At 37.2% G+C, this 26,988-nt stretch overlaps 1 protein-coding gene across 3 annotated transcripts; it reads left to right on the forward strand.

Annotated features, from left to right (window-relative positions):
* LOC140322973 (uncharacterized) lies at positions 1 to 26,988 on the forward strand. Of its 3 annotated transcripts, none has more exons than XM_072399654.1 (13): positions 1 to 134; positions 10,589 to 10,700; positions 11,709 to 11,835; positions 13,209 to 13,375; positions 13,611 to 13,731; positions 14,434 to 14,597; positions 15,352 to 15,506; positions 16,710 to 16,911; positions 19,420 to 19,510; positions 20,056 to 20,131; positions 22,025 to 22,119; positions 22,830 to 23,054; positions 24,490 to 26,988. In XM_072399654.1, exons 2-13 carry the CDS (start codon positions 10,631 to 10,633, stop codon positions 24,758 to 24,760), a joined length of 1,764 nt encoding a protein of 587 aa, XP_072255755.1. In that variant the 5' UTR covers positions 1 to 134; positions 10,589 to 10,630; the 3' UTR covers positions 24,761 to 26,988. The 3 variants fall into 3 exon arrangements, with proteins under 3 accessions (XP_072255755.1, XP_072255753.1, XP_072255754.1); XM_072399652.1 differs by lacking the exon at positions 1 to 134 and adding an exon at positions 6,179 to 6,369; XM_072399653.1 differs by lacking the exon at positions 1 to 134 and adding an exon at positions 6,183 to 6,369 and having other exon boundaries at positions 22,058 to 22,119.

Below are 26,988 nucleotides of genomic sequence, written 5' to 3' on the forward strand. Positions count from 1 at the left end.
GAAGCAGAACTTTTTTTTTTTTATTACGAGATAACGTCAACAAGAAAGAAAAGGAGGAAGCTGTTCTAAACTCAAAGTACCAGCGAATTTTACATCTGTTCTTAGTACAACATTGAGTGAGGAACCAAACAGAGGTAAGACTTTTATTGGCTTTACCTTTATTATGTATTTGTTCTTTGGCATTGTACAGCTTGACATGTAAACTGATAGCACTTGCTGTCATCTACAGCTGTATTTACAATGTTTTAGGAACTGTAGTTAACAAAGATGAGATGCTTTATTACTTGTCTCAGTTGTTGTGTACAGGAACTCGTGAGGATAGACATATGGGAACAAGCTCTAAAGCTGTCATCCTAGCTTGGCTATCATCACTGCTTACTGAATGACCTGGAAAGGACTAATGATGGACTAACAGCAATTTTTTGGTCTCATATTTAAAGACTTCAGATAGACATCAAATTTCTGTTGCCTTAAATTATGTTTTGTTATTCTTTCTTGTGTCATGTGAATAAATGAGTACTATACACACAGCGTTGTTCTGTTCTATGGAGAGAGAGGGGGTAAGACGAGCAAGAATCACCCCGCTGTAATTTTCTCTGGAAATCCCACCAGGGGGAATTGATGAATGATGTCGGGGACTGCTGTACAGACGCTAGATGGGGCAACAATAACTTGATGTGTACACGCAGCTTTAAAGGACAGGTGGAAACATTTTACACCATGATTCTAAATATATATTAAGTACTTTGGAAACAATGACTTATGAAGAAAAGCTGATTAACAATTCAGAGCAGTGTTTATCGACCAGGGTTCCTCCAGAGGTTGCTAGGGGTTCCTTGAACAATTTGTACCTCTCAGGTCAGTTTAAATGACACCAATGATCTTTTTGCTTATCTGTATGGATGACAATTTTCCCACTGGCCAGCAATCTAGGAAGCATTCTTCCTAATAACCACCATGTTAATGTACTGTAAGCTGTGGATATAGTAATTATAGAAGGGGTTTTCTGAAGGTGTGAAAGTTATTTCAAGGGTTCCCAGTGTTAAAAAGGTTGAGAAAGGCTGATTTGGGCTTTTTCTGTCAATGATTCAGAGCGTTTTTGCATTGACTTCCGCACTGAGATGTTACCAAGATTATCAACTCTGTGAGAAAGCTAACAATTTTTAAAAAATGACTTCCGATCAAAAAGATAAAGTGTACCTAAACCTAAAACCTTTTTTTTGGTTTTTAAAATAATTGGGTATGGTTATTTTACCTGTTTGTGTCACAATCAGTATTTCAATATGATATAATGATGAAATTTATTATATTACTTATTGGATACGGAACAAGTGGACAGTATAGCTCATATTTGTAATGCATGACAAGGATCGATATAAATTATCAATTGTAACTACAATCATAATTTTAATCGAAAATAACATTAAAGGAAAGTCACATAGTGAATGCCCAGACAGTTGTCAGGCCCTTTGGAAAAATTCCCCCTATTATTAGAAAAAATGTTATATTTTCTGCCATATCAGACAGTGGTCATCAAGATAAACACAGCAATTAAACACAACATTGGTTCTAACCCCTTCCTGTCCAAAAATGTAACATATGCTTTGGAATTACATACACTTTAAATACATTTCCTAGAATCCTCTGATGGGAGCATGGAACAGGGAGTTTCACTGAAGTAATGTTGAACCTGTTCAGCTTCATTGTCAAGAGACTTGTTGTCCTTGGATTATTACGCAAAGATGATTTATAGAATGGCAACCTTTATCTAAACCTGTGTTGTACTTTGTTTAACCTATGTTGTATGTCTTATTTATGTATTTCTTTATTTTACAAATTATTGTTAATTGGTCTTATTGGTATTCTGAGGAGCTCACCAGAGGACATGCATCCAAACACAACGTGAAAGACAGCAAAATAAGGGGATGGAGGGGGAGAAATTCACTCTTTTGGTTCATTTAGTGTGTTTAAGTATTAGTAGAGAGAAAAAACAGTAAAAGAAAATATTGCCTGTCCCTTCCTGCGATAACCACCTACCTGAATCGCCATGTTAGAAGTAGGATTTAGTTCCACTCTAAGAGTTACATCTGTAGCAGAAAAAGCTTGTTAATACATTTCCAGACACTATAACGTCCAGGCATTATGTTCCTAAAAGCAAACCTCTTTTGCTATCTGCTTCCATTTCCTTTCTCTGGATAACTTGTGTTTGTCCAGTGCTCTGCAATAGGAAGCTCCACCACTCCACCCCACATCAATTTGACATCAAGGATGAACTGTGGCTCACCACTAAGCTGAGCTCACAGTGAACAAATAAGGAAATTTCCCTGATGGCATTTTTCCATTTTATAATTGCCCTGCTTGACATTTGTACTCAGCAAGGCAACAATGGCCAAAAGTGGGGTCTGTGGGATGTGTTAGCCCCCCTCAATTTACAAAAATATGTTCTAAGCAGCCATTTGGCAGTGTTTTGGAATGAGTTCTGGAGAGCTTACCGCAGGAGTACAGAAAGTACAAATTGTGCCATACTGTGCCATAGAGTGCTATACAATGCTTCCTGTTTGTGAATTGCATTGTGATAGGCTACCAGTTTCACATTACATTTTACAGACCCAGCAATCTATTTGAGGAGTGTGTCTGTAGCACCAACATTAGCTGTTAAGCTGCTGTGTCCTCACTTGTGTTTTATTTTCTATTGATACTTTTCTTTTATTGGAATTTTATTTATTCAGTTTACTTGTGTTGCTGCCCTCGGTTTGCAGCAGTTTGGTCATGGTTTCTGCTTTCAATGGTTAATCCAGGTCTATACTCACTTCCATAAAAAATCAGCTGTCCCATTTACAATTAACTTAAAGGGTCTGTTTAGGGCACTGCCATGTCCCTTTTGCAGTACCTAGTTTCTCATGACTTTTTATAGCTGTAAAGCTATTGACCTTTAAAGTTGGAAAAAAATTCATAGTAAAAGCGCTCCTCCAATTGACTTCAGTGGAGTTTGTGGTGATTGTCAAGTTGGCATACTTATTTGGAAATATACAAACTCGTCACCAACTTTCTTCAGTTTATTCATCACTACTGGGAAATAAGCGGAGACTAAGAGGAAGGCAGATAGGGCTGTTGGACAGCCCCCTTCTAGAAATGGAGAAATCCTTTTCATGGGTAACATTTCTGCAATCTAATTAAAACAGTGATTCACATAATGTTCTCAGTTTTCTCATTCTCGGCTGACTAAATATTCTCTAGAAATCAAAAATATAAATAGTAAGTGTGAAGGTTATAGACACTGTCATCTGGATTATGCAGAACAAAGTGGCAGTGCCTTTGCAAAGGGCATCTCTGGACCCACTTTATAGTCATCTTACGTGCCATGTCTTCATGTCTTCATGCTCCTTAGCAGCATACCCACTCACCTATTAATTATCACCTTATTAATAGCTTTTAGGTATTGGGGAAGCATGTCAACTGCTTTCATTTGTCATGCCTGAGTCTAGCAGCCAATCACTGTCACATGACCAGGGGAATGGCACTATGGTTCTTTGGATCACTGGCAATTTCAGTGCCAGCTGTGGAAGAACAATGAGCTGTAAGTGGCTGAGATATTTGTGTGTTAGTATTAACAGTCGTACCAACACTGGCATTGCACAGGAGATGATCACAAACCATTGCCTTGGGTGATGAAAATCTAGAAGTCCTGACGCTATAGTACATCTTTTGTCTTGTTCCTTGTGGTTTGGCTCTTACTTCACCCATTATACTTTTAATATTTAAATGCTAAAGAAGATCTGACTTTTTTGAAAGCAGAACTAAACCCATCAACCCACCTGTCCCCGCTCAGGCACAACCATCTTCTTCTTTCTTCTATTCCTCAATCTGATCTTCGGCTATCTTGATCAAGCCAGGTCAGGATGAAGTACCTCCCGTGTAGGCACATGGAGGTTCATTCATTCCTGGCACGTGAAAAGGATATAGTATGCCTGTCAAACAAAATTTAACAGCTAGGTGGCAATCAGCCAGGTAAGAATAGTTATTGCAGAAGAGACATTACCTGTTCCTTACTGCAGTAAACACCTTACTGGTTGCCAATTTTTTGAAGTGGGATTTTAATTCCACCTTAAAGTAGACCCATCATCTGATCTGTTTTTCTTTTCTTGAAAATAAATGCATTCTAAACTGTGATTTAACCTGACCTGACCACCTTTTTCTATTTAATCCTCCTAATAAATTTACCAAAACTTTCAAAAGTATGCTCTATCTCATTTCCTGGTTTCAAATTGCCACCTTTTCATGCAACTCCACCATAGCCACCATTATGTGCAGACACCACGGCCCTATGAGCAGACTCCGCATGTGATAACAGGCTCAGGTTTTTCGAACATCTGAAAACTGAAGCCATGTCCACACAGCTCACCCAGGTGGATTGACCGACAGCGACTACCAAGGCATTGTTGTCTCATTAACAATTAGTTGTACATGTGCTTTTTGTGTTGCTCAATGGATGATGACATATAAATAATCCTAAAAATAGAGGCCATGTGACTTTTTGCTGCCACTTTGCAAACTTTCCAAAAGATCAGGAAGGTGGTGCAATGGAAGAAAGAATCGAGGATAGAAATTTGTAATGAAAGTAAATGCTTTATAAGAGATATATACAATACAATGGGAAATTCATGTAGAATATATATGTTCGTGCTAAGTCTGGTGTCTGGATAGTCACTGGCTAGAGTTAAAAAAATAATAATTAAAAAGCCCCTTCTGTCGTCTTATCTTTTGGCATACTACTAAATTACAGTTTTTATTACTGAGGAAGAAAGTGACAAAATTGTCTTCAAAAGATTGATGGTATCAACTTCTTTCCAGTGTGTTTTCAATGATAATGGGCAGAACGTTAATTTAATATACTGTTGCTTTATATTGTCCCATTTAAGTACTATTTGGGAAGACTTGTAAGTTCATAGAATGTTCTATATAAAGAAAAATGTGTAAATATAGTTGACATGATAGTGCACTTTTATCCTCTATATAAGCATGTGTGCTGTTATTCACTTGTATTCCTTCCTTGTCAGAACAGAAATGTTAGCCTCTTGTCTGTAAGGCTGGTGTATCCCTGCCATGAGCTCAAGGTTCATGAATGGCACTCCTGGGGCAGGGTGAAATTGTCAATTAACCAAGCCTTATGCTTTCTTTGTTAGAATCCTGACAGTACCCTTGTAATATGACAAATTTAATGTGATTTGTGATCACCAGGTGACGTGACACACTTCAACCTGACATTCTGCCCTGGAGAATACATGTAAATAACAATAACAACTAATGATCCTGAGAAGTAAAGCAGGGGAGATTCAGATTACTACCAGTCTCCACTGGTGGCGGACATATTTTACTATGCCATGAGAGTCTTAGCCCTGGGAGTGCAAATAGAGAAACATTTCCAAATAAAGCCATTCAGTTCACATATATGTAAGTGACTAAACTTTTACTAGACCCAGTGGAATCAAATGATTGGAAAATACCTAAAGTAAAGCAATACTCAAGATACAAAAATGCATGAAATTGCAGTTTGTAAGGTTTTTTTCTGGCTGCACATATGTTCCATTTTTAGCCAATGATCCTTGTTTACTTGAACTGAAAGATTTCCGTTGATTCTGACAGAACTCATGCGTCCTTGTAATTTCCTGTGTCCTGATTTTAAACATGGAATTATGTAATCTTCCCAGTAATTTTCTGTGAAATAAAGAACAACTTAATATAGGGGTAATGAGAGCGGAGTATGTTTGTAGTCCTAATCGGAATTGGCTGCTGCTGAATAAATACTGTATGTTGTCCTAGGACAGGAACTGTTACTGACAGGATCACAAGTGAAAATAAAAGGGATAAAATGCCTGAACACAACCATTATATCTATGGATTAGGAAGGTGAAACATATTGTGTTTTTGGGTTTAGTTTTAATTATTGAGTCACATGCTCGATGTGTGAATGAACATTGTGTTGTAATTTTTTTTACCATAGACTAGATTGGGGTTCAGCAGCTCATGGAAGTTTTTACTTTCAGGGTTGACAGACTAGAAGTTTTATCTTGAGCTTTCATTAAAGAGGAACTTTTGTGAGCAGGTAGGTTTGATAAAACAGAAGGGGCGGGTAATGGCTCTTATGCAATAAAATAAACTATCTGCCTGTTCACAATCTTTTCTTCACATGTACAGCTTAGTGTACCATGTCAGGTATCCCGGTATACCTAATGCTGCCGGGAATAAATGAACCCCTGTGTGTGCGCAGGAATTACATCATTCCAACATGACCCATCAAGAAGGCCAAAGAACTGGAACATGGAGGAGGACTGGATGAGGATAGCGGCACCCATGATGGAGCGAGGACAGGTGAGTGTAATTTGTAATCAGGCAGATAAGTTTATTTTATTGCAGAAAAGACATTGTCTGTCCCTTCTGTGATACTCAAACTGTCAGTTCACAATATTTTTTTGATCATATACTTTAAAAAAAATCCATACATTTGTCGATTAGGACACAATGATAAAATTATTTCAATCACTCATCTAAGGCTAAAAGACAACCCTGGCATATCAGGAGCATCAGTCTGCTAATGTTAATTATTGTTTTTAAACATAAAGATGCATAGCAGTAATTATTTTTGGCACCATTGCATATTATTCTGCAGCAGATCTGGGACAATGGGTATGTAGAGGAGATGACAGCCTTGGAAAGACAGAATATACCAAAAAGGGCTGAACCTTTAGCATTTGTTACTGAGGTCATAGCTGCTCTTTAGCTACCATTGTGTAGCAAACAGTTTGTTTTAATGTGCAGATATGTACGGTAACTTACTACAGTCATCAATCATCCCCATCATCTCTTTCCGTTATTTGCAGTCATTTTTTTGAAGCTTCCACAAACTGCTTTCCATTAATGTTAAATAAAGCAGATCCAAGCACAATCACTAACATAACCCTTAACATGTTATTGATAAATTCAGTGTTTTCAAATCAGTTTTTATTAAAACAATACTTGGTGAACCTGCCATAAAAAGGCTTTTTTCAGATGCTTCCTCCTATGGGGTGACAATAATCTGTCTCTAAAGCTGCGTACACACGGCAAATTTTTCTCGCCCGATAATCGGTATCGGCCAATTATCGGGCGAAAATCTGCCGTGTGTACAGTTGGTCGTCGTCCATCGTCCGACGACCGTCCTGGCGGATCCATGGACGATGGACGACGACCGATCGTAATGAAAGGGAAGGGGAGAGCGCGCAGCAGGGTGCCGCTCCGTCGCTCTCCCCTCTCCATAGAGCATGAACGGTGCTGTATGTACAGCATCGTTCATGCATCGTGCAGTCTTTTCTCGTTGGAAAGGATCGTGAAAGATCCTTTCCAACGTGAAAAATTGCAGGTGTGTATGCAGCTTTACTCTCCATGGGGTTTCTGTGTTGTCAGATGCACTCCTTGTAAAGACTACAAGTGGCCAAGTTGACACACTTTGCAAAATCTAGTCATTTTTGAATTCCTGTGACGCCTCACTATATGTTTATCACATGTTGTTTTTAAAATATGCCTGCTGACTTGTTCCTCTTTTTAAAATAATAAAAACATAATAAAACAACATTTGATGAAAACAAAAATTTCCCTTTCCGTCCTAGACAGTGAAAATACATGCATACATTGTCATATATTGTATAGTTTATGGAATATAAAAAAGATCTTTCCCAAACATTGGTTTAAAGCAGAACTAAACTCAGGATTACTCACCTAACCCCATTCCATCGCTGGCCAACCTGATTTTTATAACTTCCATAGTACGATCTGCCATCTTGATAGGCTGTGCCCGGAGGACATAACTCTCTGGCAACCAACACTGAGCTGCGCATGCATGCCAACATTTGATAGTTGGGCAGTGACCAGGCAGGTACGAACATTTATGCCTTGGGACATCTGGACTATCGGACTTTGCCTGTTTCTTTCTGCAATAACTATCTTGTTAAAAGTGGGACTTTAGTTCTACTTTAATAGTGTGGGGATAGGTTAAACCCATGGCCATTTTACAATACTCCCTCTGTTCTTGTTGAGGAGATTTCACACCACGTCCTGTCCCAGTGCTAGAAGTAGAAACGAACACAATACAGTACCTGACAGGGGTTCTAAGCCTTGTCCACTCTCCTAATTCTAATTATTTTATTTCTTTCAGTGTCCCTGCTAAAAAAAAGCCCACTTTCTTTGAATTTCATAACATATTTCATTACAAGAAAAAAACATAAATTACACTGTTAGAAACACAGAAATCAGACCTGAAAAATGTTCTACTCTCTTTAAACTCTGTCCAAAACTCAGAAGACCCCTAGTTTTAGCCCTGGTACACATAAGCAGATCCGATGCCACTCAACCGACTTATCTCATTATTAATATTATGATTGATCAGAAACCTCAAAACACTGCACATCTGTGTGATGATCTTTGCCAATATAAAGTAATTGGAGTTCTAATTTGATGTGCTTAATCATTTACATGCAGGAAATAACTTGTGTAGTTTTGTTTGATATTAACCAATACCTCGATCCATAACTGACCCAAATCCTGGTCTCCTTCCATCAGTCAGCTCCTAAATTCCCCCTCGATTCATTTTAGATCCTATCTTTTTATTTTAATATAAATCAGACTTAAAGTGAAGATCGGCTAGGCCTTAGAATAAATAATCTTAAATAAGAAATATAGGTCATTGTACTGCTTGAGAAAAAAGAACATTGAAATCTTTCTGATTGTAATCTCCTTCATGCTTTGTTTGCAACTCACATTTATGGTATATTATGTCTTTAAACTAGGAAATGAGGTTTTAGATTGTAATATCATACAGGAAAGCTTTTTTATCCTATCATATCTTGTTATCGCAGTACAAGCTTTTCTATGTATTATTTTATTTGTATTATTCCTATGACTACCAGTACCATATAACACATTACTGTGACTACTCACAAAGAGTGCAATACTCCAAAATGCAAATTGCTCAAATTATTGCTACTAATAGCAGTGCGGCTTGTTATTGTGTTGCCATGGTTTGTTAAAGTGCCATTGATGTAAAATTTGCATTGTAGCATACCTCAACACAGATGTCAATTACCTGTATGCTGTGTAAAAAATTGTTCTTGTCCAGTGTTATGTGTATGTATTGTGTTTAATTGGAATTGGCTGCTCAATGGAACATGCAGATACTGCATCCTAAAGCTACGTACACACTTCCAATTATTATCGTTGGTAAACGAACGACGAACGATCCTACACGATATCTGCGAACGATCGTATAGCACCGATCCTGTACATACAGATAACGACACGATCGTTCGTAGATATTGTACACACAATAGATGCGATCGTTTGAGCGATACAGGAAGTGACGTGCACAACAGGAAGTGAACGAACGTCCGTTCATCACGCATGCTCAGACTATGGACAATCAGTGAACGATCGTACACACGAACGATGGTCAACGATCGTCGTCCAATCCGATCCGCCGGTCCGGTCGTTCATTTCCAACGACTTTCCTCGTTCGTCGTTCATTTTGAACGATAAAAATTGGAAGTGTGTACGCAGCTTTACTGAGAAATCATTACTGCAAATGTTAATCTGGCCACAGGAGAGGACCATAGGAAGTTGCAGGGGCTTGCTATTACACAAAGAGTTCTTTTTTTAAAGTAGGTAATCTGACATTCCCTAAAACATTCCCTGGTCCCCTGAGAATCTTCCAGGTCCATGTGTTTCAATGGCAGTAACTGACACAGGATTACAAGAAATGTCAGATTAACTGCTTTGTAAAAAGACACCAAAAAAAAGACCACTGTAGGGTTACTAAATCTCAGCTTTTGTAATCAGCCACCTACAGACATGTACGCATTTGTCCATGATGGCTGAAGGGTAATGAGCAATAGTGAGCAATGTTTAGCTATGTCTGAGGAGACTGAAGAGTCTTCCAGCAGACTGATGTGGCAAGAAATGTCTGAGAATGTGGGATCTACAATTTTAGTTATTGAACAGCTGTCAAACATCCATCAAAAACTCCTCCATGTATACTCCCATTTGTTTCCAAAAATAAAGTAAAAGTGAAGGGGGTAGAGGTGGTTGAAAGTTTGATGAAACTAAGTGAAGAAGCCCTAGGAGTGTTTTGGCCACCAATGTGTTCTGGGACCTCTGAGAGCCTCTATTGTTTGGCAGAGCAATATTTATAATTATCCACAAGGCTTCATTTGGGCTTTGAAGATAACAAGTGAAAATGTAATTGAGAAAATGTTATCAGTTGACCCCTCAGTCCTATACAGTGCAGAATATGACCAAGAACAGAGGGGCTTACCCCCCGTGATAGTAAACGAAGGAGCAATGGATGCTAAGCTGATCTTTTTGTCACTCTTCTCTATCCTCCTTTCAGCATGCTCCTTTCACTGCAACAAAACTGAATATCTCTTTTTAGTGCTTCTCCTTATCTGTCCCTCGTATCAAATACATTTCAGGTACTTAGACTGTTTGCATAGAAATATTATATTCATTTTTGTTTCTTATTTTTGGCTGGAATATTTAGCACCTGTTTTTTGGTTTATCACAGCTCCTGGAAGGAATACTGACAGCTGACTATAATTCAGCAGAAATGAGGAAGAACAGTTTTGCTTTGTGTTGTGTAATCTTTTGTTTGCTGTCTGCAGTTCCTGAGAACCAAGGTTTGACCGTTTCCTAACAAACATTTTTTAAAAGTCACGTTGCAGGATATAGTCACAGTGTGTATATTGACATTATCTTTGTGGGACTAGGAGACCTAATGATTGTAGAAAATAAATTAAAGATCTCTTCGTTCATTGACAAATTATACAATATATACAAATACAGATCAACAGAAAAAAAGTGATGCAGTGATACTAGTATGAAGCCTGGGGGTGAGGGGCAATAGGGGGTTACAATTTTGTGTAAGGGCAATATTATTATTAAATTCCTCTGTAGACACAAAGGATTTAAAAATAATTTGCATGCATCAAATGCTTCCAACCCAGTCATTACCTTGTAAATGTAACAAAGACATCATCCCTGTGATCCTTATATCCTGTACAGTGAGCAGAGATGTAGGAAGCTGCAGAAAACTATGGGGGGATACATGACTAACACCCTGCACAAGAAGGAAAAGCAGTAATGACCGGTCTTTTGATAGAAGATTCTGCACAACCACTGATACAAAAACACAAAAGACAATACATTTTTCTAAAGTATTGACAGCTTGTCTATGCAGGGCAAAGGCTCGGTGTCTCTGCAAAGGATCCTTCAAACCACTTATATCTTTACACCTTTTTACTTTGCAGCCATCATTAGAGCTTCCAAGTATGGAGAGCAGATGACATTTTGCCCTGTGACACTGCTCAGATCTGGCAGCCCATTATTATGCCTAGGTGTTGTCACTAAGGGAATGATGGCACCACTTCACCAGGTCACCAACGCTGGTGTCTTCGGGATTACTTAGGATCAAGTAAGAGGGGAAAGGGAGAAAAGTCAAGGTATCAGTGGATCTGCAAGAACACTGTTGCTTTGCCTTGTGTAGCAAAGTGACTGTATCTCTTTAATGTAACTGACCAGAAGAGGTCTTATTAAGCTGACTTTCAGGGGAGGGTTATTTTACTGTTTTCTCTGGACCACTTACCAGTTACAAATGTATTTGTTTTTTATACTTGATTCCTACCTAGGCAACAAATTACAGGAAAGTCTAAACTGCTTCCTACTGTACCCATCTGAAATAATTACCTGCAAATGGTTAGAGGACATCGATTTAGAAAGCCTGGTGAACATGACTCTCTTGACAACTTCAGACAAGTATGCTAAAGCTTCTTTATATATATATATATATATATATATATATATATATATATATATATATATCTTATTAGTTATGCAAAATGTATTTTAGATTTACCTACCTTGTCTGTCAAAAGTTTTGGATTACCTGAAATCAACAGTTGCTGCCATCAACCATTTACCATCAGTCTGCCATCTACTGAGCATGCCTGTCAGTGTCAATTACCAGACAATATTTCAGAGCAATATACTCAACACTATTATTATATATTGTGTGGCAACACCATTAATTGTGCAAAGGAATTTTCAGTTTAATAGTGACAATCATTACTGTTTTATGTGAAAGCCCTTTACAGTCTAGTGTCCTTTGTCTCATGACTGTAAGCTGTAAGGCCCCGGTTCAGCACTAGCACCCCAATCTAGCTCTGCACTCTTTACCTATAACAAGCCCCTGCTCAGCCCCTAGAAGCTAGTTGCACCATCCTAGCACATGGTTTCCCCAAGGACTTTTGTGCACAAAGGGATGGCATCTGGAGAAGGACAGACAAGGCACCAAAAGCCCAGAGATAACGCAGTACAGAAGTGACCAGTAGAGGTAAGTCCAGAAAACAGAACCAGATAATCCTTCCACCACAAGGTATCCAGGGGTTAAGAAAAAACAGAGTCAGGATCACAGGTCAAGAATGGTAAAGGCAGCATACATTCTTACGGAAACAGGCAGAAACAGCAACAGTAAATCCAACAAATAAACCACCAGTAGCAAGTTGGCTAAACTTAACTCTACAGCAGGCAACTGGTAACTGTGAGCAGAAAGAATACAAACTCCCAGCCGCAAGGACAGGATGAAGAAGAGTATGTGCTGGGGATGCTGAGAAGGTACATCTCAGGCTGCACAGGTAAAGGGAAGCAGGAGATGCTGCAAGCTGCTGGACAGAAGACAGAAAAGTCTTTCCTTGATCTCCTTGCTGCCACAAGCGACTCCGGTGGAGAGAACAAACGGCATGACACACTGTGGTGGCGCATAGCGCAGGATAGACCAGATAAGCATTGGGATGCAACGTTCAAGGCAGATATTGAAATCAATAATGCCCTAAAATAAAATGTTGTAAGACTTGTACAATAGCATAATGAGAACTACATTTTTTTTCTTCATTATCCTTCTATTCATTTTACTGTCCTACATCTCCTTGTAATGTTTTTCTTATACTACTGTACCCTTTAGTACTAAACAGATTGAAATATGGACCTGCTACTTTTTCTGAATGTCAGATGCTCTAGTTCACTAAATAACCCACCCAACATGGGCCAGATGTGCTGTAACAATGTTTTTGTTTATTTTTTGGTTTTTCCCTGTTTTTAATTTGTAAGTGAAAGTGTTTTCTTCTTTCCAGATCTTCTGTTCCTAAAACTATTTGTAAAGAGAAAAGCGTGACCAGGGGTTCAAAGCGGAATACGTGGACATGTCATATACCTTGGGAAGGAACAGAAACAGATGATATAAAGATTAGTCTTGTGCCAGAGAAAAACCTTGAGACCCGACCTAATAGTGAGGAAGAAAGTAAGGACACAAAACTGAAATAAATTTATCATATCTCTGTTTGCTACACGTATTATTTGTACAAATTAGTAAGATGCAAATCTGCCATTAAATCATGATAAACCAATGCACTAAATGCATTTGTCCTTCCGGCATCTTCCATAATTACTGAATTCTTTAGGGATTTTAAAAGTAGTTATTATTACAGCATGGCAATCCTGTTTGTAACATATTCAATTACACATTTATCTTCTAGAAGATGAAGCTAAACCACAAAACCTGCGCTGTGATGATACCAATGGGATTATCACATGCTCCTGGCAGATCAGAAGGGAGATAAGTGAATCTATTACATTTGGTCTCTTTTATGACAATGAGTAAGTTGAACTGTGTTTTTCTATGCTTTAGTTAATTTTAATAGATTTGCAAGATTATGAATAAACCAAACAACTTAATTATCTTATGTGATAAGAAAGGTTAACAATTATTTTAATCCTAAAACCTAAATATAAAAACATTGCTTCTCATTTTTCTGTTTAGAAATGTAGGCAGTCTAAGAATGTTTTCACTTTATTTTTAGCCAAACCTTTTTGTATGCCACTATTTATTTACTTATGTTACAACTATTGACATTGACAGCTTTTATGTTAAAAAAGTGAATGTTGTAGACATTTGCATGTACCATAAGATTGTCATAATTTACCAAGAAAGGACAAGCATTGATTGAACCTGTACAACAATCGTCCAAAAAAAAGTCTCCTAAAATTATCACTAACGATCGTTTTGAGTGACAATAATTGAGCATCTATACACAACTTTAAGACTCTTTATGCCCCTGGGGCATTTTGGGTTAGGACTGAAAGCCTTTACCTGTTCAGAAGGTCCTATGGAGCTAAGGAGAAGTAACACACTTACCACATGACATTTTTAATTGTTATTAATATTAACTGGACTTTTTCTTGATATGCAACGTGTATTACTTAGTTTGTAAAACCAGAAGGATAATTTATGTTGAAATGAAGCCAGTCTTATTAAGTTTTTCCACCACTATAAATTTACTACATTAACTTTTATTATAGCATGAAGGAATGTCAGCCTAAATGCCAACAAGAAAATCTAAAATACTGTTCCTGCCATTGCAAAATATCGACAGACAGTCATCTGAACACTTCTGCTTTGTTGAAGACCATCAGTGTAAAACCTTCAAATAAAAACCCATTGTCATTCATGCTCTGTCATGTCTGTAAGTACATTGATACGTTTTCTTATAAATACAAGTGTTATAGAGAAATTATTCAGTCTCACTTGAATTATGTGACCATTTTCCAGTATGTTTTGTTCATGTTTATGTAGAATAGGGACGAAGGGGTATAAGCATTTTTATTGGCATATATTTCAGGGGAATCAATACTGATAATGTTTTTTGACAAGTGTTTTCTTCAAAGTAAATGTTTGTTTTTTGGAGAAGCAACCACTTCCCATAGGCCTGAGAAAAGTCACCTGATCTAGGCAAAAGAAGCAAACCTCAAAGGAAAAAAATGTTGGAAAACTTCATAATTCACTTGTTCTGATGTTAACCTCAATGCAATGAAAACAAAGCTATCACTAAAAGTATACTTCCTGGTGATGGTCAATCCACCACTTTACAGATGTCACCGGAACAGGAGGTGAGAGGAAATATTCCAATGTGGATACCTGTTCCAGCAACAGAAAAGGGGATATGAAACACCACCTTTGACTTACTATACAAATGCCCTCATTCATGCTCAATGGTTGAGAAAATAAGCAAAGCAACGAGTGAGCGTAAAAAATAATTAAAAAAAAAACAGTGTTATTTTCCAAAAAAAAAGTCTGCAAAGGCAGCCCCAATATTTTTCCTAAAGGATATTCGATAAATTAGTTTTAATTTTTAAATTATAGTTAGTTTAGTAAAAAAAAATATTTTATGTTTGTGGTTTATATTTGTAAATGTAGTTGTCACTTCTTTTTTGCCGCAGATAAACTTCCAGCCAGAAACCTGACAATCAATGAAACAAATAAAGGAGAGGCTTTTACAGTTACCTGGACAAATGACATTGAGGAAAATAACAATTTTCAAGATGATTATCACTATGAACTTTGTTACTGGAATCAAAGAGATTTGGAAATAAAGGTTTGCGCCATTAAAAAAAGTAATAAATGCTTTAGCTTTCCATGTTAAAGAGTAGATGTGATGTAAAAGTAGTCATCATATTAAAATACAGATGCAGGAATGGCAGGGCTGTTTGTATTTTTGAGGGAGATACCAGTGCTGCTTATGTATGGCCTTGGTCCAGCACTCACCAGACGCCAATCCCCCAATCTAACTCCAGACTCCCCAACTATAACAAGCCCATGCTCAGCCTTGGGAGGCTTGTGCCATCCCAGCACACAGAAAAAGCAAGTCCAGAAAAAGCAAGTCCAAAAAACAGCCGCAGGTACACAGTCCATCAAACAAGGTGTCCAAGGGTAAAGTCAAAGCAGAGCCAAGGTCACAAACAAAAGTTAGTCTAGGCAACATGCAGTCGCAAGTTCAGGAAACAAGCAGAGCCGGGAACAGTAAATCCAACAGATAAATACAGCAGGTCAGCCAAGCTAAAAGGTAAAACAGACAACTAGTAGCTGTATCAGCTATAAAGTCCTAGCAGCCCAACTGGCAGGGCAGGATGAAACCAGGAACTACTCTGCTCAATGGCTGCAGCACATACTATATCCCTTTCAGCTGTGCACAGCCTAAGTGTCTGTGTTGGGGAAGCTGAGAAAAGTACAACAAAAAGTATGGCACGATTAAAGGGAAGCTGGAGATGCTGCAAGCTGCTGAGTATAGGGCAATGCACTGAATGGACAGCTAGAAATCATATAGACAGGGATTATGGCTCCTTAAAAATCACACACATATCACGAATATTTCCTTGGCTTGCCAAGAATATTATATTTCTTTAGCTCATCATCACTAAGTGACCAATATTCTAGGTTTGCCAGAATATCAGTCATGTGAATGGCCTTAACACCTTTTTATTTTTATAAAGCCACCATCTGAAGTGCCATCCATCAGATCCAAGCTCTTCCCTACAATGGAGAGCTTCCATCATAGATTCCATGATGGAAAGTTTCAGGGAATGGTAATTCCCTGGGCTAGGCCAGTGTGGATATTCTGGCACCGTGGTAAACTTACCTACAACTAGAGATGTCAAAAATAATAAAAAGAAGGACTAGTGTTCAAGTTCAAGTAAAAACATGCTTGTTTTATCTCTTTGCTGTGTTTGATCAACCAATACTAGCTGTAAGTGAAGTTCTCTTCTCTTTCAATGGGATAATTATTTTTTTTCACCAACAGAACCCTGATGTTTGTCTGGGTAAATCAATAAACATACCATCCAACAAAGAACACAAGGTAATGTTACAGCTTGGTCAACTGCTTGAGCCAAGCAGTAATTATTCTTTGATGGTCCGTGTTCGTTTGGAATCAAAGTTAAATCATTGTTACAAGGGGCCATGGAGTGAGTGGAGCCGAGTGCATACAATCACCACCAAAGCAGGTACCAGCAATCACCTTTATTTTCTGGGAATTGCCAAGCCTTCTAACATTTAAATGATTCAAGCTGTTTTTGTGAATGCTGTTAAAATTGCTAAAATGTGTTCCCCATGTGTTCAGTTTTGTAGCTATTTCTAACCATACAATAACAAAAAGAATGACAATGCTTCTAAGCAATACAATGGAAAACTACCGTGCATTTTAACAACTATAAATTATATTTATAAAATTGTAAATCTGACACTTACCACTTTTAAATGACAATAATTAAATCACAACCAATAAATGTTTGCTGAAAGTCACATTCACTTTATACATTTTTGTGTTTGTTTTGTATATTTACATGACTAATTACATGAGTATTTTCTTAACCTCCCTAGCAGTAACCCCGAGTGAGATTTGGGGTAGAAAAAAGTTGCTAAAAGTGGTAACCCAGAGTCACACTCGAGGTTGTTAAACCTATGGAAGGTTAGTAAATAGAGCACTTACCTGATCCGCCCGGGGTCCTGCGCCGTCCAGCACCGCGATCTCCGTCTTCTTTCTTCTTCCTGCTTCTGCATCCGATGAGTCATCGGGGGAGTTCCCGGTGACATCGATGCGTGTGTATGTCCCGGCCGGGCGGGGCGGGAAATTCAAAATCCATTTGTATTGCATTCAATACAAAATAACTGTATTACATGCAATACATTGGATTTTTATGTGTAAAAGCAGTACATTGTTTTCAAGAACATTTATTTTACAGTATATACATTAGTATAAGTATAATGTGTATTTTTTTTTCAATTTAAAAAAATTAAAAACATTTTTTTATTAAATATATAGATTTTTTAATGTATTCATTTATTGTTTTTAAATGATTTTGTGTTTCAAACTTTAATATACTATTATATTATACTGTAAAATACATTTTCATAAAAAACAATGTATCGCTTTTAGACATATAAAAGCGGAAAGAAATGAACTGCTAGGGAGGTTAAAGTAAATTTTAAAGCCTCTTTATTTGTTGTTCCATATTTTAGTAACTGTACCGCATATTCAAAAGCTAAAACCCTAATACTGGTGTTTAAAGTGGAACCTATCACCAAATTTACATAAAGGTGAAGACAACCCTTTTATGTAAAATAAAAGTTAATTTATTTAAAAAAAAGAGGGAAGCCCCTACCCCTCTGTCCTTACCCCGGTGTGGTAACACAATGGTCCTAGGAAACCCACGTCACGCCTTCCAGGAGGCTTTTAGCTGCTCCTTCCTATATCAGGCATTTGCGGAAGGGGCTCATGCATGTGCAGTTGGATCAGCACTCTGTTTCCCATGTACAGCAGCCTACATCAGCCCAACTTGCACATGTGCAGTGCACGTTTGGGTGACGTAAGCAGAGGAATAAAGAAGACCTGACGCTTCCTCCATCCCAGGACAAAGTTGGACCCAAACAAGGACAACGTCGGAGGAATCAGAATCTCTGTGGAAGTAAAGGTGAGTATGATTTTTTTAAAATATAAAAATAGGAGCAGGCATGGCCTTACTGCGGGGCTCTATTGCAGAAAAGGAACAGACAATGTTTTTTTACTGCTGAGATGGTAAAGACAGAAGGGGAGGGAACATTTTTTTTCATTATGTGAAAGAGAAAGCCGCCCTTTTACATGATAATAAAACATGATTATAGGTCTGCTTTAACTACAGAACCCATTTACCTAGTATTGTCAGCTAAATTGTCCCATTTAGTTTTTCTGTAAATCCAGTTTAAATATAACCAGACAAACATTTGTTTAAAGCGGTTATAAAGTTATTTTGCATCGGATTTTGGCTCATTATCAATTCAATGCTAAAATCAACATTAGCTTTTTGTCCCAATTCAAAGTACTATTTCTGAAAATGTGACAATTTCCCACGTTTGACTGAAAAAGCCAACATGTTCCCAAACAATACAATACAATACAATAGGCTTTTCCAAGTTATATTAGTACATTTCTGACTTTCTGTTATTCAAAAATCTCAGGATACTAATGAGCTTTATCCCAGTTTAGATTATACCCGTATTCCTGTAGGTCTTGTTTAAATATGTTGAAAAAGCCAGCAATTGCTATTATGTATACTTACTTTATTACTTTATTTGAATGACTATTTATTGGTTCCTTTTGAGACTTTCAGCCTTTAGAGGTGTAAAATTAGAAGCCTGCAGTCCAAACAAAGTTTACAATGGAACCTTGTTATTTCCCTGCTGTTTATTATTGGTGTTGGTATCCGTGTATCAGTGTTTATCTGAACAGAGGTGACCACCAAAAATCTTCATTGTAATGGGAAGGCCTCCTTTTTGTACAACGTGGCCAGATACAATGTCAGGAAATGTTGAGATATTCACTTTTCCAAATGACTGGTGCAAAACCTGGTCTAGCGTACAGTTCTTTTCCATTACTCTGGACGGCCAACAGGTCAACTTTATTGATACATTAGTATTACTGCCTAGTATTTTTTACCTTTCTAATTTAATTTCTTTTGTTTTTGTTTTTTTTTAAGTTCCCAATCACATTTTGCTGTACGTCCTCATTCCTATATGTGTCATCATACTTGTAATATTTGCTTTTTGGGGATACAAAACTTTGGTAAGGTGAGTAATACCTATATGAATGTATTTGCATATGGTTGGTGGCAGACTATGGGCTCTGTTTATAAAACAAGGAATCAGACATTCCTTCAAACATTCCCTGGTGGGAATCATTTACTTCTATATATATATATATATATATATCAAATTAAAAGATATATATATATATATATATATATATATATATATTAATTGGGTTTTTTTTGAGAAATTGAAGCTGATCTCGAAGCAGGTATAAATCCAAATGGAATGGATGATGAAGAATAGAAATCCTAGGTAAACCAACCATCTATGCATGCTAGATGTTTATTTAGCTGTTTATCCAAATATACATTTTAACATTTTTCCACAAAAGTGAAACAAAATGCTCATGGCAAATAATTTGGTTTTATTTTGTAGACCATAAGACTATTACAAAAGTAATTTAATTTCAAGTTCTTTACTTTTGAGAATCCTCCTCTGTACAGTAGTTTGACCGCCTTCCTTCATTGCCTTTACCAGAGTCTATTGGAGGTTTGAATCTTTATGATTTTTTTTTTAATTTTCAGGTACAAAAAGCAATGGGATGAAAAGATTCCAAATCCAAACAAAAGCGCCATCATCAAAAGTCTACAGAAGACAAAGGCAAGCATTGTATTCACTATTGGGATTAGCATGTGGATTCTTGTAAAATTTTTAATTGGGTGATTATTAAAGCAGAACTAAACTCCAGAAATAAAAAATTGTGATCGGACAGGTCCTTTATTGCAGGAGGAATAGGCAATGTCCCCTCTGCAATAAAATAAACATATTTTTTTTGGCCATTTTGATTGCTGGGCCAAGATGCAGGGGCGCTTGAGTTCATTCAGTCATGTTAATCCCAGGGAATGCCAAACTGTATATATAAGTATATTCTTTTAGCACATGTTTCTTTCTGTAATAATGACCTGCCTAATCCAAAGTTTTCAAAGCAGAACTAACCATGAATTACCTTTATCATTCTATAAGTTCCTGCATTGGAGAATCTGCACAGATTGTAAATGGCAGCCTGAGATTTAGCTGCCAGTGTAACTAGTGTTTAAAATAGTTGAGTCAGTCACATTTAGGTCTCCCACACCCTACCATCAATCATATCCCTTTTATGGAAACAGGAAAACAGCATGGAGCTTTAAATGAACTGAACTGAACTTGGCCATAAAAACTTTGGGGAAAAAAAGAAAACTTCAGAGTAGATGTAAACATATTCAATAAAATCCTATAAAAGCTTTAACATAGCCCTGTCCTGATAATTATACTAACAAAATAGACATACCAGCAAAAAATTTGAATACTAACTTTTCCTGCTGCTGATACTATGGAAAGCCTCTCTTTTGGTGAGAAATATTCTTCTCAAGTATACTGAGCAACCATCCCTTCCAGCAGCATTGTTCTCCTGTATCACTCACAATGCTTAGTGGTCCCTACTACAGGACATAGAATTGTCCAGTACAGAAATAATAGGTCAACTGCCATGCATGACCCTGTCATCTTTAAAACAAATGTTTTTTGCAAATATTCAATAAATTATTACTGTTCCGAGAGGTATACTGGTGACATAAGTGATGAATCTAAGAGCACTCAAATTCCAAATTTAAATGCATTTGAAACCCATATCCCTTAAACCCACCCCAGGCCACCCACATCTTCTTGTTCTTACAGCACAAGGTTTAGCAATGGCGATAAACTTGTAGGTAATTTACACAATGGACAGTAGTCTTCTGCTGTGTACAGATACTGGCTCACAAATGTTAAAAGTTTATTTAGTTCTATTAGCAGAAAAGTAAATGTTGGATGTTTGATTTCATTTTGCAGCTGGCCCAACTCTGAATAGCAACACTGTCTGGAAAAAACTTAGCAGTTATTATAAGTCATAAGTTATTCGTTCATAGGCTATTGAACAGGATGTGACTCATGTAATTCCCCATATAAGCATTAATAACAATTGGTGCAAATTGCCTTTAAAAATTCATATTCATCTGATGGTCTCCAATCCACCAGATCCACAAAACCTAAATTTTGCTAACCTCTACCTACCTGAGAGAGAGAGAAGTGAGCTTGAAGGTCCTTGGCCTGATTCATCTCAATAATATTTGAAGCTGAATTATTTCCCTTTAGTAGATACACAGCTATATAGTAGCTACAGATTTATAAATAAATACAAAACAGAATGGGAAGGATATATGTGCTGAATGCAAAATGGATCAGAAAAATAAAGGCATTTGGTTTGTTTCTGACAGTGGTAAATGGATATTGTGGTGAGTGTTGTCACTGTTGTTTATAGAGCCAGCAGTTGTTCCATACCATGCCAAGCAAGCAGTTGACAAAGAGAGAATATTTGGCATTTGTTCTCAATAAAATAGGTTCTGATAAAATCAGTATGGTTGCCACAGTTTAAAAGTATAAATTAGATTTATTAAAATATCAGATGAAATACATATTGTGCTTTGCTTTCTTTTATTTTGGAAACCCTTGTATGTTAATGAATTTATTCATGTACAGGACAGGATAGTGATTCTCTGTCCAATTTTACAGAATGGATCTTTTTTGTCTAATAAACAACATCTGTACGTGGAACCATCTAAGAACATAATGATGTAAGTATAGCTCTATATTCAGACTAAAGCTAAATCAAATTTATGTAAGGTGATATGGTTATTTGGACATTATAAAATAACAACTAAGTATTTTCTTTTATCTGTATTTAATTTTAAAGCAAAAGTAAAGCACCGCAACAAATACTAAAATTATAAAACCAAAATGTACAATGTAAGGAAAGCACAGAATTTTTGTATTTTCTGCTCTGCTTTTCTGTAAAGTGTTCTTTTCCACAGGGAGCTAGGTATCTCCATTGGTGACCATCACCAAGGTGCCCAATCACGGGATCACTATAAAAACTATGACAAAGTGATCACATGCAGGCGGTTGAACAGTAACAACTTCAGGCTATTTTATGTTGTAAACAGCTAGCTAATATAGTATTAAAAATAGAATAAATTAAACAGGACATAGAAAAAAATATTATATATATATATATATATATATATATATATATATATATATATATATATATATATATATTGCCCCGCACCTTTGCAATATACCACTTGCATGCACTTGCTTCCCTGGCCAGAGTTCAGCAGTGTTTTTTATTTTTATTTTAAAAAAACTAAATAGTATTGGGACCCCCCGCCCCCTCCCATCCTAAGCATGGTATTTAAAGGAATTTGCGTGATTAGATAATTCAATATCATGATTAGAGGTTCCTTATTCACCACCTGCAGGCTCATTTGTTTTTCTTTTTTAGGTGGACATCTTCAAATTCAAATGAATCTCCTCATTTTTACTATAACCAAAATAATATTGACAGTTTAGACGGGGAACTTATTCCCGAGGAAGACACTAAATGTTTTATTCTTGACCTTAATGACCTTACTAAAGAGAATTATCCGACAGCAACTTTTTCGGAAGAATATAAGCCTTTTACTGATTTGACGAATGAACAAGAAAGCAAAGATATAAAAGATTCAACGTAAGTGTTTTCTTCCTTTGGAACATATATTTTTTCTCTGAAAGCAACTAATCGTGATAACTGATTTTCAATTATTTATACATGTGGACTACAAAAAGTTGTGGGATTTTCAGTGTTAATTTTAAATAAACACTAGGAAACTTTAAAAGGGAAGCTTAGAAAATGGCAAATAAATAGTAGTATTTGTAATTTACAAAAGGATATTGGCTTGGTCCTGATACTTGCTGAGTGCCTTCCAAAGCAAGTGAAGTGAAGAAACTGCCCCAACATACAGAGAAGTGCAAAGGACTGGAGAAGGTCAAGGGAAGGGACATTACCCGAAAAGTTAGCAAGTGAGTGGTTCAGTACCACCTGCTGTAAAATGTGCAAAAGCTCGTTCTTTAGGGACTAGTACAGTAGTGCAAGTGGCTGCTGAGGTTCCCTCTGTAGGTGTGAATGTAGCCCTAATGTTGCCCTCAAATTCACATTAAGAAAACCCTTTTCTCAATGTGCTGAATTAAAAAAAAAAAAAAAATCCAGCCGCACATATCCCTCATGGACGTGTCCAGCTCCTTATCCTTTCTTTTACAAAAGTTTGCCTATTTCCCTGCAAAAAACAAGAATGGTAATACAAAATTGATTACCCATAGACGTCTATAGATTTTGACTTTAATTTTGGGTATCACAAAATTCAGCAAGGTTTCATGGAACTCTTGACAAAATAAACCTGGACAGTTTCAAGTAGTGAATACACATAAAATTTTAGTCACTGAAAACGATCTTTCGTGATCGTTTCCAGCAACAGTGCGTGGCACTGTATAGCAGTTGTTCCAGATTGGTCGTTCATGGATCTGTCCAGATGGATTTGTGAATAACATCGGGCAACTGCTGTACTTATGTCAGATTCGCACCTTGTGCTTTTCTTGGATGAGAATGACGTGTACATTTTCTTCTAACGTGTACGTAGCCTCACTCAGGCTTTTTATCACATTCAGGAGGACCTGTTCTGCAAGGTTGAAATCATTTTTCTATTTATAGAAGCTGCTTCTCAGTTTATATTCAGCTTTTAATAATGCCACACCTATAAACAGCTAGATCTCATATGCCTATTATAAAACACAAATATACATAGTTTACTTAGAACATTTAGGCAACATTTTAATCAAAGACTAGAGATCAGGTAAAACACTTTTTTTCTCCATTTTTGTTCTTGTAATTTTCATAATGTGGTAATTTTCATAATTCTTTTAGATTTCGACCTCTCTCCACCTGTGTATCCACAGTATCTTTTAAATTGTTATATATAAGCAATATGATATATAGGCAAGTTTATATGTACACACATATATATATATGTATATATAAAATTGTTTAGCTCATTGTATAAAATATTCTGACTATAGTTTGGTTACAGATGTCTTATTCTCAACCTGCATCCCCATCTTTTTTTTTTTAGGTGCACTTCTTCAATTTCAAAAGAATATCCTCATTTGTACTACAACGAACAGAAAATGAACAGTTTAGAAAGTGAACATGTTTCTGAGGAAGATATTGAATGCATTCTTAATGACCTTATTAAAGAAGACTACCCCACAGTATCTACTGTAGATGACATTAAGGCTTTTACGGACTTGAAGAGTGAACAAGAAAACAAAAACATAAATGATTCACAATTCACCTTTTCTGCTTTTGATGGACCATATTTGTTCTCTGAATGCAACCAATAATGCTGATAGATTTTCAATTATTTATACATGTGAAAGACATAATATTGTAGGATTTTTATTGTTGTTTTAATTTTTATTAAACCCTGGGAAACCTGAAACAAGTTGTTTAAAAAAGACAGTTAAACAGTAATTTACAAATAGCTGTTGTCCTGGTTTCCCCAATAGGTGCTGAAACTCTTTCAAAAACCTCAGAAAGATGAAGTTAATAAACTGCTCACAACAGACAAAGAAGTGCAAAGGACTGGAGGTGGTCAATGCAAGTAACAGTGGCTGAAAAGTTATTAAGGCACTGAGTAACTCATTTCACTAAAAGAGATTTTTTCATCAGCTGATCCTGAATTATTTCTTTAAAATAGCTGCATACTTTGGAGTTGTCACAGCAGGCTCCAACATAAGTTGAACCCCCAAAATATGCTTCTGGCCCTTTGAGCTCCTACTTTTTTCTAAAGAGAGGAAATCCCCACACAAACAAGTTGATACTGGGCTGATAGTGAGAAATGTCCTACTTGTCTAGTCACAATACTTTCTCCCTGAATAAGTGGCTCTGATTATCAACAAGTGTGACCAAAAATAAAAGCAGAGGTTTTGGCAGTTTGGTGTTCTGGAGCATACAAATGTGTGTTAGCACAAAGCTAAGGCGAAAGGAAATCAGCAATGATCTTAGAGGAGCAATTGTTGCTCCCCATTAATCAGGGACAGAATATTTTATAATTTCCAAACAATTTAAAGTCCACCATTCTAGAGTGAATAAGTTGAAACTATTCAAAATAGTTGCCAGTCTTACCAGTAGTGGATATCCAAATATCACACTACCTGTCCCTTTCCGTGGATCTCCCCACTAAAGCGTTCTGCGGCATCCTACGCCTGTCTGCCCTGCTGACCTCACAGGCTTATCACTTGCTCTCTCTCATTGCCTGTCAAGAGTACAGCTGCACCTCCTGGTCTCATATGTCTGTGGGCAATCATGCACACTCACAGGTAGGAGGCGCTTCTTAAAGGGGAGGAGGCTTTTAGGATCAAGAGTAATGGTGGATGTTGCTGTGACTTTGCATCAGCTCATTAACATTCAGGGTATTCCTTGGCACACACTTATCCTGTGCCTGCTTATTGTTACCTAAACTCCTGCATGGATGCTGACAATGCCTTTGCTTGCCGCCTTACCTGGCCGTCTGCTTGGATACTGACACGCCTTTGCCTACTACCTGCATTGACCTTCTTCTTGAATACTGACTACGGGTTGTCATGCCTGATTGTTGTCACCACGCTGCCTGTTAAGCACTTGTGACTGTACCTGTTTCTCTGGCTCTCTCCTCACTGAAGCCTACTCCTGCTGATTTGCCCTTTGGTGGGGTGACACTGGGGGCCGCGACTTAGCAGCAAAATGTCCGGTAGTCACCAGGGTTACTGGCCCATCACCCCTTGCAGGGTGCTCTGGTGAAGACTAGGTGCCGCTTCGACTCTGTGTCCTGCGTGATCCCCCTGCCAGAAGGGGATGCTAACACCAAGCAATTCACTCCAAAGGACAAAACAATAATAAAAAGACTGAAACAAGATGCCTTATTTACAGAGGTTGCCAGGAGAAAGCATATTCTCCCTAAAAAGAACATGGCAGCATGGCTTAAGTTTGTAAAGTTGCATCTGAACAAACCACAAGACTTCTGGAATATCATCCAATTGACAAACAATGCCCAAGTGGAGGTATTTGGACATAAAGCACAGCACCATATTTGGCAATCTCAGCACAGACATCTCATACCAATTGTCAAGCACAGTGGTGAAGGGGTGATTATTTGAGCTTGTTTTGCAGCCACAGAACTTGAGCACCTTGTAGTCATTGAGTTGACTCATGATTTCTTCTGTATACCAAAGTATTCCAGAGTAAAATGTAATGCCATCTGTATGCTTGGCTAAAAACGGGTCACGCAACAGGACAATATTCTCAGGCACATTAGCAAATCTACAACGATTCAAATGCTGTGTTGGCACTTTAAGTGAACTAAATAAGTGCCCACAAATCTCAATGGACTATAGCAATTCTGTAAAGAGTGAGCAAACATTTCTCCACAATGATGTGGGAGACTGATAGAAGCCATAAAGAAAACAAACACTTCAAGTAATTTCTGCTAAAGGTTGTATAAGCTATTGAACCATGGGGTGTACTTTGTTTTTTGTACGTTTTTTGTCCATTTTGGCTTTGTTTTTGGCAAATAAATAATGACACAATGAAA

The sequence above is a fragment of the Pyxicephalus adspersus genome, chromosome 2, assembly GCF_032062135.1.
Source record: "Pyxicephalus adspersus chromosome 2, UCB_Pads_2.0, whole genome shotgun sequence".
In the NCBI taxonomy this organism is placed as follows: domain Eukaryota; kingdom Metazoa; phylum Chordata; class Amphibia; order Anura; family Pyxicephalidae; genus Pyxicephalus; species Pyxicephalus adspersus.